This window comes from Fopius arisanus, unplaced genomic scaffold (assembly GCF_000806365.1).
Source record: "Fopius arisanus strain USDA-PBARC FA_bdor unplaced genomic scaffold, ASM80636v1 scaffold00014, whole genome shotgun sequence".
In the NCBI taxonomy this organism is placed as follows: Eukaryota; Metazoa; Arthropoda; class Insecta; order Hymenoptera; family Braconidae; genus Fopius; species Fopius arisanus.
In genome coordinates this window covers 1078237-1091771 of record NW_011887753.1, presented here as the reverse complement: position 1 = coordinate 1091771, position 13535 = coordinate 1078237, and the positions used below count along the sequence as shown (strand labels likewise).

The 13535-nt window shown below is 40.9% G+C and overlaps 3 protein-coding genes across 4 annotated transcripts in view; 2 read left to right on the top strand and 1 right to left on the bottom strand.

Annotated features, from left to right (window-relative positions):
• The window catches only part of SP1173, a 17921-nt gene extending 12293 nt beyond the window's left edge, over nucleotides 1-5628 (top strand). The window contains exons 2-6 of one of the 2 annotated variants that reach the window (XM_011299397.1): nucleotides 1635-1826; nucleotides 1959-2530; nucleotides 3265-3553; nucleotides 3765-4802; nucleotides 5035-5628. In XM_011299397.1, coding sequence (XP_011297699.1) covers nucleotides 1715-1826; nucleotides 1959-2530; nucleotides 3265-3553; nucleotides 3765-4802; nucleotides 5035-5114 — 2091 coding nt within the window. In that variant the 5' untranslated portion in view covers nucleotides 1635-1714 and the 3' untranslated portion in view covers nucleotides 5115-5628. Of the gene's footprint in view, nucleotides 1-1631; nucleotides 1827-1958; nucleotides 2531-3264; nucleotides 3554-3764; nucleotides 4803-5034 lie in introns of both variants that reach the window. The other variant, XM_011299396.1, reaches the window with a different exon arrangement.
• Nucleotides 5629-5801: 173 nt separating this feature from the next.
• Nucleotides 5802-9725, bottom strand: LOC105263285 (ADD domain-containing protein 1). Its single transcript, XM_011299395.1, has 5 exons — nucleotides 9392-9725; nucleotides 9202-9300; nucleotides 8829-8990; nucleotides 8522-8759; nucleotides 5802-8425 (listed from the first exon to the last, which is right to left on the bottom strand). Exons 1-5 carry the CDS (start codon nucleotides 9444-9446, stop codon nucleotides 6307-6309), a joined length of 2673 nt encoding a protein of 890 aa, XP_011297697.1. The 5' UTR covers nucleotides 9447-9725; the 3' UTR covers nucleotides 5802-6306.
• A 326-nt stretch (nucleotides 9726-10051) lies between these two features.
• Nucleotides 10052-12731, top strand: LOC105263284 (TBC1 domain family member 19). The gene is made up of 9 exons (XM_011299394.1): nucleotides 10052-10247; nucleotides 10325-10447; nucleotides 10534-10741; nucleotides 10992-11140; nucleotides 11300-11530; nucleotides 11684-11993; nucleotides 12101-12302; nucleotides 12367-12553; nucleotides 12619-12731. The coding sequence occupies exons 1-9, from the start codon at nucleotides 10143-10145 to the stop codon at nucleotides 12685-12687; spliced, it is 1584 nt and encodes a 527-aa protein (XP_011297696.1). The 5' UTR covers nucleotides 10052-10142; the 3' UTR covers nucleotides 12688-12731.
• The last annotated feature ends 804 nt before the right edge of the window (nucleotides 12732-13535 follow it).

Genomic DNA, 13535 nt, shown 5'->3' with positions numbered 1-13535 from the left:
TTTATAATTTTTATTACGAATTATCGATGGGATGTTATCCCATGATATATAATGAATTGTAATGCAATTTTTACTTGTCGTTATTAAAAAAAATTAAAAATACAAATTATTAGGGAAATCATTGAATTTCGGGCGCGGTCCGCCATTTTTACGTTTCGCGTTCGTCTGGAGGTATGGTATCGCGTAATTTTGAGGGATTTTTTTTTTGTGTTTGGAGGTGGATGGAACTGGGGTAATACACGCGATTTGGTGCGCGTTATTTTCCGGTGTATTTATCTACTCGTAATGTTCACATTCGTTACGTTTTATGGGGGCGGGGCTTTCCAACGCACAGTCGTTAATGAGTTTTTCGGGTTGATAACAGGTTTTCGAAGATTTCAAACGCAAGGTTCTCACGGAACGAAAATAAATTTTCTCGAAGGTCCGGAGTAATAGCCGGGGAATAATGACGTCGGTGAATCATTAAATAATTTTAAAATACTTGAATATTCAAATAAATAGACAAATTAATGAAAAATTTCTGAATTTGATTCATTAATTATTCCACTGATTTGATTAATTAATTAATCCACTGATTTGATTAATTAATTAATCCACTGATTTGATTAAATAATCCACTGATTTGATTAATTAATTAATCCACTGATTTGATTAAATAATCCACTGATTTGATTAATTAATTAACTAATCGCTGGAGGAGTTAGTTAATCTCTTGTGTTGATGAGAAAACTTTGTGAATTGAAATTCGTTTCGTGGAATTACGGGACCCGACGTCTTCTCCGTGGAGCCCTAGGATAAAAATTCTCATTTCCCTGGGAGTCGGTCAGAACAAAAATATCGGAATGAGAAAAAAAACAGAAAGGAAAGTCCGTGCATCGCTCCAGATATCATCTCACGCTGAAAATAATTGCCTTCGGCTTGGCAGAGCAGAGAGAGGAAACGTGAACCCATGACTAGGAAAAAAGGGAAGGTTAATGAACCGCTGGGCAGGTGGATACACCCTGATCTCTCCACCACGGAAAAAAAAAATCCCCAAACCAAAACACTTGTGGAAATTTTCCAATTCATCCAAAACGAAATATTCCAAAAAAATCCTGGGGATTACCAAAAAAAATCACGCCTTGAAAAAATCAAGCCCTTCGCTCTCTGGAACCGGATCCAAGTGATTTCTCCCTTGAAGAGAATTTTTTCCCTGGGCATGTAATTTTTTCCCTTTTGGTCAATCAATGGAACACCAACCGGATGGCGATAAATAATGTTGACAGCCCCGAAGGCTGATGGAATAAAAAAAAATCCAGAGAAATAAAAAGAGCTATAAAAATTACACAAAGAAAATGAAGAACTGCACGAGACGATCGCCCATTCGCCCTTTGCCTTTCATTTTTTTTCTCATTTGTGACTAGAATAAACAACTCATATCAATGTTTATAGTACTATCGATTACAGTAGTAAGTAAAAAAAAAAAAACCCAGTGGCAGACATTATCTTGGTCGGATTACGTAAGTGCAGGACGCGTTTATTAGAGTCTCGTTCTCTCAATGGGATAAGACACGCTGACATCCGCTGGGAGATCATTACTCCCTACATAATTTCAGGTCCCCCTTGCCTCATTAAATGTTGCTTTTTCATAGCAGGGGTTTCAACGCCCTCAGGATGATCTTGAGGAGAGTCGGCCTGTAATTCACTGGGTATCTGGATATATAACGATACGAAAATGTCTATGGCATCGATCGAAACCATGGGCTCCGTCAAGGATGCACCTGAAAAAAAACTGGTGAACCTTAATCTCATATCTCTCAAGTGCCTGCTCTTCCTCTTCTTCGGGGGTGAGTCCACCACATTATTTCGCTTAATAATTACATTAATTACACATTAATTACACATTAATTACATGAATTGAATCATTAAATTCCCAATTTTCTGTTTTTTTTTTGCAATAATAATAAAAATTGTTAAAGGAATGGGCTGTCTATTTCCATTCCTTCCTCTCCACATGGTAAAGGTTGGTCTGACCCTGGAGGAGACACGACTGGTGTCCATGATATCCCCAGTGATAGCTATAATTGGTCCCCTGATCGTAGCCCCAGTGGCTGATAAACTGGCGAGTTGTCAGGGCTCAAAACCATCTACTGGGCGATACCTCCGGGTTATGATAGCCATCGTCAGCTTCCTGTCTGCTGTATTCTACTCATTACTCCTGCTGGTACCCATCGTCGAGAGAATAGAATTGCCGAAGGAATTGCGACCGACTCTTAAGTTTGCCTGCGATAGGAACGGTGCCACCATTTTTCAGGAGAGGAACAATGAGTTCTCCACTTGTTACAATTGGACGAGTGACAGCAGAGTCTGTGGTATTTTACTCAGGAATTGTCGTTATGAGTGTCCACCCACTGTTCCTATTAGGCAAAGTGCCAGGAATAGGGTTGTTAACCTACCGGAGAGGAGACCTGACATTGATTTCGAGGGGAGTGGAGATTTGTCTGTTAAACCACTCGATCTTACCAATGATGAGGTGGAGTGGAGGAAAAAGGTAATTAGGAAATGATTAAATGATTTTCGCTGATCCCACGAAAGATATCGAATGGGCGGTGGTCAATCTGTTGATTGACTCCAAATCCATCATTTTTCCAGCGAAATACTATTTATATTAATCCCCATAAATCAATAAATAATTACAGCTGTATTAATTATTGAAAACCGCATTTATTTACCCGTTTATTGTTTAATCACGAAAAGCTTTGAAAATCCTGAGATAATTAAATCTGTAATTAATTATCCATCGCGAGTTTTTGGAATTGAATTTCATTAATAAATTTATAAATTTATTAACGAATTATAAATTATGAAATATCTAGTTTTGGGAGTGTCCGATGATTTTTTATTCTTTAGAAAAAAATTTTGTAAAGAATGAATAAAAAAAAATAATTATAAAAAAAATCGTTATAAAAAATTATAAAAATTATAAAAAATTTTAAAAATTATAAAAAATTTTAAAAATTATAAAAAATTTTAAAAATTATAAAAAATTTTAAAAATTATAAAAAATTTTAAAAATTATAAAAAATTTTAAAAATTATAAAAAATTTTAAAAATTATAAAAAATTTTAAAAATTATAAAAAATTTTAAAAATTATAAAAAATAAAAATAATTTTCTTACAAAAACGGAAAACCAGAGAAAAATACAAGTAGAGATTTCCATTGACTGATCCGAACAATACCACTCTATTCTCTCCTCCACAAAGATTTCGAATATTTATTTGAAGGACCGACACAATGCCCCGAAACACCGGAGATTTGTGTCAGCTGAGAAAGCACCACCTCACCTGTGCTTTGACAATGGCAAGGAGCGCGTCTGTCACGTCTACACGAATGCCTCAAGGAGTTTGTCAATTCAAGCGAGCTTCCAGGTGGCAAGCAACGCCCGAGAGCGAGGGGACTGGTGTGCCTACCCCATCGCCGAGAGCCACTGCAGAATTCCCAATGATTTGGAAATCAGGTACAACGGCTCGTGCACGGTTGAGTGCGATCTACTCGATCCGTCCATGCTGCAAGGTAATTTCTCTCTATCATTAAAAATCAAATTAATTATTCAATTAATTTCCCGCAATTTATCCACTTTTTCCTGGAAAAAAAAATCATCACATGCAATCAACGTCTTGCACTCAATTCCTTTTGTTTACCCTCAGAATTTTTTTTTGGTTTGAATAACCGAGAGAATAATAAATTAATCAAAACAAAAAAAAAATATTTACAATTGCCACAGTGAACATCGACACAGAGAACCAGTGCAGTCAGGTGGCAGGTGATCCAGAGATGACATTCTGGATGTACATAACGATTCGTTCCCTAGCTGATATATTTCCAACAGCTGGAGTTGCTCTGATAGACGCAGCGATGGTGATAGCAACACGAGAGACATCCTGTGGACGTGGTGACGTGGGTAGACAATTGGCATTTGGCTCTCTGGGTTTTGCCACCTTCGGCTCTCTCTCGGGCTACCTGAACACCCTGACATCACCTCGGCCCCCGTATCTCCTGCCAATAGTCCTTCACGTCGTGCTGATGGTGTTGACAGCTGTGGTATCGCTGTCCTCCAGTGGAATGCCCCTGAGTCCACCCGAGTGGTGGTGGCACACGAGATCAGGAATGCTGGCTGTACCAATGAGTGCAGTTAAACGTTATGGCAGTGAAACCGCTGCACTTGTCCTGGTGATGATGATCCTGGGTACATTCTGGAGTGCAATGGACTCGTATCTGCCACTTCATCTGTCAAATCTTCAAGCTGATGCCCTGACAGTGGGTGTTGTTCTCACTGTTGGTGCAGTACCAGCTATTGTATTCCTCTGGAGGTCTGAACACCTCGTCGACTACTGTGGACACAGCAATCTCCTGATAATAGCATTTACGATGTATATCGTGAGATTCACTGGGCTGAGTCTCGTTAATCATCCCTGGTGGGCTCTCGCTGCTGAGGCCTTTGAACTATTTACACTTGGTATCATGTGGATCACTGCCATTCTTTATCTCAGGCACCTCATCCCCAGGCATCTCACTGTCACTGCTCAGGCACTACCTGTTGTTGCTCATTTCTGCGTGGGCAGGTGTCTCGGTGCTGTTATCGCTGCCTACATCGACTTCGGGGAGACTGACGTCGAATCAATCAAACTCGTGTATCAGTGCATGGCTATTGCTGCTGCTATTGTTGCAGTTGTTTACTTCATCGTTTATCATGGAGTTCTCAAGCCGAGGTGTCATGCACAGAATGTTCAGGGCAGCAGGAATACACCGTCCGTTGTTCAAGGTAATTTGTTCTTTGTGGGGGATCAAGTGAGAGGGAACTCATCCATTTGGTGATTTTTTTTTCTTTTCTTTTCTTCGCAAAGCTGCACTGCGAGAACATGAGAAGAATTTGTGTGAGTTTTGCACTGGATTTTCAATTTAGATACCGATTAGAATTTAAGATAGATTTGGGTTTAGCTATTTTAAAATTCTGTACGTGTCTCCCCATTTTAGTTTGTAATTCTGTTCTCTAGGTATGAATGGAAATGGACGCTACACCCCACTGCGAGTGTATCACAATGGAATGGGCAAAAAGGGCCAGTTTCGATACTAGAAGAACACCAATGGAATGAGGTAAATTGGGCCTCTTTGGGGACCTCGATGAATGCCTGTACCTTGCTGACAGCAAGATTGAGACACTTCGGAGAGGAGAAAATCCTCGGAGAGCCCCTGGCATTCGACTCATCCACGGTCGTCTGTTCAATCGTGGATTGAGCGCAAATAACGAGAACTTTCCTAAATTATCGGATTGTCACGTGAATCTAGATTGATAAGAAGCTATTTATTGCCACGTCTCGTACATTTTAATCGATTACGAATCAATATTTTTTGATACCCTACAAAATGTCAATCGTATCCAGAGTCTAAAGCATGAAGTTGTATTTATTTATTTATCCTGGGAATTTTATTATTCACTTTAGACCAAAAATCGTACTCCTGGAGTCTGTATTTTCTACTTGTATTATTATTTTACAGATTCAGAGTCATTACCGAAAGATGTTATCCAAAAGGTGTAATTTTTTACTGTATGAGGAGTTATGAATAAATTTTAATGGTCTGATGAAACATTTATGACTCCACGTAGTTCCTAATTTATACAGATAAAAATATAAAAATAATAAAAAACGATTTAATAACGCAAATATTATTATTTTTATTAATTAGGATAATGAAGTGATATATTAGGAGGAATAATTTGATGAGGGCTTAAATAATTATGACTCCAATCCTTATCATCGAATTTTCCAATTTTTTATTCGAATTACTTATACGAGAATCACGAATTATTCTCTCTTCGTCCTGAAAATATCCTAACGACGAAATACATTAAATGAGGAATTGATTCTGCTTCATCCCAGCAGTATACTGTGTCGATATACAGAATACATCACTTAATTCTTACTAATGACGCAGTGAAAGAATTTAATTGTCTCAATTAAAAAAAAAAAATTCTTTTTACACTATCCCAGTGTCTACTGCACACTTGTCACATCGAATCCAAAAATACAGAAAATATGTTATTTACAAACTTGACTAATTCAAGTGCGAAATCAACAAAACTACTTCAAAAACAAGATTGATCGAAGAACTGAGGATAATGTAATTTATAAAAGTGAAAAAAAAAAGAAAATGCTGATCAATGATTTCTCTCTAAAAGCTATGCTAGTCGAGTTACTCGAGCACTTTACAAAAGGCAGCAATTACACAAACGGAAATCCCTCATTTTAATTTGAACGTCGATAAATTCACTCGAGAACAGTGCACTCGTCGTCATCCCCATCTGTCCAGTTTTTTTTCAATGTCCCGTCACGAGTCTCATCCTCGATGAGAGCTCTGACTGCAATCACAGTCTCCTCGTTCCTAGCCTCTTGACTCGATGAAATTTTCTCCTTATCCTGATCAACTTCAGAGTCCTTATCCCCTGAACTAATATCTCCATCTTCCTCCATGGCCACTGTTTCCCCATCATTTCCCTCATTGTCCCCTTCCTTATCTCCCTGAATCTCCTCTTCACATCCCGACTCGGTGATTTCTCCACGAATTTCTTCAACATCATTAGCATTTCCTTCCTCAGAAGACTCTGCAGCTCGTTCAGTCTTCTCCAGACCCTCATCAACCTCACCAGCACCATCACTCCCTTTTTCCTGATCCCCATCCTCTCCGACCTCCATCTCCTCCAGTTCCTCCACTTCCTCCACCTCCACCACCACTTCCACCTCCTCGGGATTCTCCTTGTCGTTTTCTTCACCCTCTAGTGCACAATCCCTCGTCTCCCTCTTCTCCTGAGCAGCCAGATCATCATCAATCATCTCCCTCAGGGTCTTCGGACTAGTATTCTCCATTTCCTCATCTTCTTCCTCCAGTCTCTGGAGATAAAAAATAAACTGCTCCTCGTACTGCCCAGCGAAGTGATCCTCGATGATCACAGGCTTCTGCACCTCCTTCCCCTCGTCATTATCAAAATCAGCCTTCATGAGTAATGAGTACCCAACAGTCCGGTCATAATCAATAGACATCTCATCATAAACCTGAATGGCCTTGTTCTTAGTACTAACCCTGGCGGAGCATCCTCTATCCACCGTCATCTTCTCATTGAACTCCACGATTTTGTTCGAAAAATCAATGGAGTTGTGCTCCTCGACTTCCTCCTCGTCGTCCTCAGACTCGGACTCCCTCTCGCACTCCATGTCCAGGGGTATGATCTTGTAGCTCGCCTCGCCCTTTCTCAAACGAATTTTTCCAGTAGAGTCCTCCACAGGCTTTCCAGTCATACATGACGTCTTCCAGGGCTTGTACTGTCTCACCATCGTATTGTTGAAGACTGCGAGCTCGGAGACAATTTTACTGATATTCCTGTTGATGATTTTGAGCTTTGTCTTTGCTGAGTTGACGTCGTTGCCCTCTGAGCTGTTGAAGCTGCTCATCTCATGTCTAAGCCTCTTCCTGAGCTTCTTGAGGATCTCGTCGACGGCCTTCATGGGGTTACTGATGGTCTGATCGAATCTTCTGACTGTCAACCTGGGATATGTGACGTCAGGAGTCTCTAAGTGGCCTGATGCACCCTCAGACTCTTCAGACTTGCTAGTCTGATTTTTATCCTTAATCTGACCAGTCTGATCAATCTGATTACTCAGATTATCCTGATAGTTCTGAACACTTGAGCTCTCACCGATAAAATTGTCATCCGAGTCACTCTCCAAGTCTATAACACTTGGTGGTGCCTTCGTTTGCTGTTTAGAATCATTTTTATCAGCTCTCAGAATGGGAAAGGAACGCCGTATCCCTCCAGAGGCACCAGGAGTCGTTGACATCAAAACAGGACGTGTGGGAATCGTCACCATGGGGGCTGCGGTTCGAAATCCTGGCAGTCTCGTGATTAACTGGGGAGTAGCCCCAGGTGGCAGTGACTCAATCCTCCTGAGAGGACGAATTGGGATCACTCTTGGACCTCGTGTCAGTGGAGAACGCACCAAGGCACTCGTGCTGATTGGTTTGAGTGATGGAATTCGAGGATTCCCTGGGAGAATCAGTGTCTCACCGTCGCCCTCCACCATCGTCTGCTCAGGATTCAGCAGATGAGTTATGTCGTCGTCGTCTGATTTTTTTGGCGCTATGGGGATGTACCTGGTACCGTTTGGAGTATCATTGGAGTCTCCAGATGTTGCTCGTCTTCGTTTTATTGATCTCTTTCGGGTTCTGGAGGAGGTACGGGACGTCTTGGAAGTCACTGACTCGTTGTCCGAGGACGATACCGAGGCCTTTCGTTTTCGTTTTGCTTTTCGACCTGGACAACACTGTGCGTCGTCCAATTCCATTTTTGCGAGGATCTCCTTTGGTGTCATCACACGATCTGCTGTCAATATCCTGGAATTTATTTATGTGAAGATTTTACGTGAGGAATCGCTTCTGCTGTTGATGACTCAATGCCAATTAATTAAATTAATCAATTGATTATTTTACCTGGAGAGTGTCTTAACGTGTTGCAGAAGAGCCCAACAGACAGCTCTGTGGGAGTACAGTGGTGCTGGATAACACACAAAACACTTCCACTTCTCGTCAGCCTCGATCTGCTTTCGCACGTCAGCATCGAAATTTATTCTGATACATTTCTGGCAGAATGTGTTGCTGCAGTAGGAGCAGCAGTACAAATTACCACCATTGGCGCACCAACGGCAGAACATGTCAGTGGCATCGTCACCTGATTCATTTTTATTTAATAATTTTTTCACGCAATATTTGATATTTTTCCAGTGTCAATGGTCTTTACCTTGCTCAAAGGTGCCATCTCCATAGAATTCACGACAGGCTGCACACAAAAGGACTTTCAGAATTGGGTGTTCCTGCATGTTATAAGCCTCAGCTGGAGCTGATCCGATGTGGGTGTCACAGGATGTGCAGTGGAGTCTACGGAATCGCACTTTTGCGAGATCTAGAATTTTACAATTTTATTTTTTATTTTTCCGAGGGAAAATTACATACATTTCATAACTATGTACGATAATATTTCTGGAGTAATAATTTTCCGAGAAGAAAAACGAGAATATTTCACGGCGAGAGTCATCCCGAGATCTCTCCTTTGCCGACGTGCATTAATTCCTCGAAACTAGAAAACCGCCGCTAAAACCAAGAAAAAACCTCACCCTGTCCAAAGAGAAGTTTGCGAAAGTGTTTCTCCTCGGGACTGACAAACTCCGAGGCCCTGAGTACCTTAGGCTCATCCTTACTCTCCCCCGGCAGCGCTGAGCGAAAAAAAAAATCATGATAAATTGAGGTTAACTGGGTTGTGGATTCATCTCCCAACAGCATCAAACACCGAATAAAATCCCCTACCTTCAGAAAGCGGCTCCTCATTGACCTGCACCTCCAGCAGACTAGCAATATCCATTCCAAGACGATTCACCAGCAATACCTGCCGAATAACTCGAAATCAAGCAGTGCACACGAAGGAATTCGTGAAAACACTGACAAAAGCCATCACCTCCATTTTAACTCGGGCCCAACCTAGCGGGCCCAGTTCTCTCTCATAATGGCCTCAACGACACGACTCAAAACACTCGATCGAGAATTTGCGAATTTTTTTAAAAAATGGGGGAAAAAAATAGAGTACTTCCTCGACACCTCAGAGATTTATTGCTGAGGGGTCGGAATAGCGGCTTGCACGAGCCCCGGCTGCTTCCGCCGAGGCATCACGATCGCCTTCTTTTACGCATTTTAACAAAGCTCTAAAACAATGGGGCCCAACATGGCGGATTTCCGGTGTCGCCAGCATCCACTTAATTTCCAGAAATCTCCAAATTTTATTGATAACTCAAGCTCATTTTCTCTGAATATTTGATTATCAGTTTTCAATCCCGTGGAATTATTTTCTGGGGACCCCTGATGCTCGATACAGCAGAGAACGACTTTCCCGCCAGGCGCCATTTTCGGTGCGCAGTCATACACCGGGAAACCAGGGTTATTTACAAATGGCGTCGTTCTTCGACTCAGCGATTAAAATTCGGTTTAATCGAGTTCGGGGTGATTTTCAGGGGTAAATCGGTATCTGGGGGTTCCTCGGGGTGGTAGAAATCGTTTGGGGGGTATGGAGGGACGACCTGAGGACCCGGAGGTCGACCAGGCAGCGCAGAAACTCACCGACGAGATACAATCCATGAGCAATTATAAAAATCTTTACAACGAAATTCAGGTTCGCGATTTTTGACGGTTTTCAGCGATTCCCGTGATATCAGGTTTCAGGATTTAATTTTTTTCTCGTGTCATCAGAGACTCGTCGCCTCGAATGTCGTCCGAAGAGATAACTTCAAGGGAACCCTCACCGAGGCGCTCAAGGACAACGGTCTCGAGACGGAAATCAGGAACACTGTGTTCCACTGGGCTCGATCTCAAGTGAATACCGATTTTTTTTAATTCCCGGGGTTTTCGGAAATCATTTTAAAATTCAAAAATAAAAACCATTTGTTCTGGTGTCGGAGGGTCAGCTGCGGCCCAAGCCGGAGGTCAGGGCCCCTGAGGCCGATCTCAATTACCTCAGGAAGGCCCAGATCCAGTGGGAGAGGAGGATCCAGAAGTCTCTCAATTCTATGTGCAATGAGCTCAATGTTCCTCTCGCCAGGATTCGGCCTAATGCTGATAAAGAGGAACTTGCGGAGAAATGGAATGAGTTGAGTACTTACGACATCGGTGAGTACCTCCTTCTGCACTAGATCGAGAGATCGACTCTCCATTTTATTTTTTTTTGAAAATATTCGTACTTTTATCGCGCAACGGCGTACCCAGTGGATCCGCCAATGATTGGCGAATTCCACGAGAACGCGCCTCCCATTGGGCGTCCGGTCGTCACGTGGGGACGTCTTCCGACGCCGTCAGTGATTCGGGTGGTATCCGAGTACCAGTGAATACTTAAATTTGAATTTCATCTTTTTATTATCAGATTTATCGCAGTACCGGCCCCTGTACGCACCCAAGGATTTTCTTGAGGTTCTCTTCTCCGTTCGAGATCCGGCTTTCAAAAAAATCATCAATGATCCCAATTGGGAGTTCAGTCATATTCAAATACGTGTGAAGCAGCTTGCGCAATTGGTATTATCAATTATTAATAATTAATCTGCACAATTTTTGTCGTTACATATGACGGCGCGAAGAGAATTTTTGATCTATTCGTGGATAATTCATTAACAAATGTATTTAAATAAATAGCGCATTCTGGTAAATTGCAGGTGTTAATGTAATTATTTCCAGAGAGAAACTTATGCTGAATTATCACAAGGAATCGCACTCCTCGGTGTGAATAACGATATGCCAGCAGCGGGGAATTTTCAAAATCTCGAGGCAGAGAGGACTGTTCTAGGGGAGAGAGTCCTGTCCTTGAATCATGCCCCCATAGCTCAGGAATTCTTGAAACGTGGAGCCCCGAGAGCATTGAGGGGTCAACTCTGGTCTCTAGTTCTCGGATCCATCGTCAAAGATACCGTAATATTTTTTTTATCGTATCAATAACCCATTAAACTAAAAAAAAGTCAGTGAAAAATCATTTCCGAGGGAATACTTGGTGAGAAACACCTGGACGTCCTGCTAAAGATCACTAACGACCTCAAGACTTCATTTTTTTTTCGATATCTCCAGGATATCGAATACTACGAGGAGCTGAAGTCCATGGTCCTGCAGTACGACATAATGGTGGATAAATTGATAATTAAAGATGTCCAGCTGACAGCCAGCAATGACGACCAGTACTTCGTCTTCGAGGATGTGCTTTACAAGACGATGCTCTGCTTCTCGAGGGATTCTGAAGTCTTGGCACCTGTCACCACTGACAGGAGTGCAGGGGGACAAGTAATTCATGCGGTACTCCAGGGAAAACCTGCAGCACTGGAGAACACTCTGGTGTTTCCACCGAGTGGAGTCATTCCTTTTCATGGATTCACAATGTATGGTGTGTGCACTTGCAGGAAAATTCATTATTTTAAATTATTTTATAATTGATAATTTATTTATACGAATTTACGATAATTTTAATGGAATTGTTTTTTAATTTCGCAGCTACACCTTTTTGTTATCTTTACGACGATCCCTGCACGATGTACTATACCTTTCGAGCTTTTTATCTTCGATATTGGTTTCGACTTCATACAGTATCGAGTCATGAACAGGGAGTTGTTGCGTTGTGTCTCCTCTTCGAGAGGTTGCTGCAGTGTCATGAGCCCCAGCTCTGGGCGCATTTTCGTAACATGCAGATACAACCGTGAGTTTTATTTTAATTAGAGGGAAATAGAATTTATTGAGGATTATCGATAAATTATTTTCAGGGTTAAAGTTGTTTTCAAGTGGTTGATGAGAGGATTTAGCGGGCATCTCCCACCGGAGCAATTGCTCTACCTCTGGGATCTCGTTTTGGGGTATGACTCGCTGGAGATCATCTCGTTGTTGGCTGTCACTATTCTCAGCTTCAGGAAGGAAAATCTTTTGCAAGTTAATAATCTGCATAATGTGGAGGTACGACGGGTTTTTGTGGTTTTACTGTTGCTGGGGTCATATTTTTTGGAGGATTTTTTTTTCAGGCGGTACTTGCTGATTTATCGTCGCTGAAGGTCATGCCTCTGCTTCAACTCGTGTTGATCAAGGAATAAATTCGCAATGTTTTAGAAATGGTTTTAAATTTTATGAATAAAAAAATTAGTGGTAAATGGTTACAGGATTTTTAATGTGTTATTTTTCGTCAATAAATAATAATAATATAATAATAATAATAATAATAATATTATTCAATTTGTCTCTTTAAATTAAATTAGGTCATGCAAACATTTGAAATTTTTATCTCAATATTCGGATTTTATTTTTTTAAAGGCTCGAGCTAATTCAATTATAAGGGTCGATTCCGAGAAAAAATATTCGGAAAAAATAGAGACACTCGTCGAGAACTACCGACTATTTTATTTAAGAGAAAAAGAATTACCTCTGGAATAGATTTCGAGAGACAAATTTTCGAGAATTAAATGCCGACAGAAGGGGTGAGGCCTAATTCAATTTGTCTCCCGAATTAGGTAACATAAACACTCCAAACTTTTTTCTCAATATTTCTATGTTATTGTTTTGAATAGTCGAGCTAATCCAATTATAAGGGTCGATTCCGAGAAAAAAAATGCGGAAAAAATAGAGACACTCGGTGGGGACTCCCGACTATTTTATTTAAGAGAAAAAGAATTACCTCTAAAATCGAGGGATCGATTCCAAGAAAAAAAATCTCGAGAATAAAATGCAGATGGAGAAGTTGTGGCCTAATTCAATTTGTCCCCCGAATTAGGAAACATAAACACTCGAAACTTTTTTCTCAATATTTCTATGTTATTGTTTTGAATTCTCGAGCTAATCTAATTATAAGGGTCGATTCTGAGAAAAAAAATTCGGGAAAATAAAATGCCGTCAAAAGATTTGAACATAATTCAATTTGTCTCTCTAATTGAGTACCATAAACACA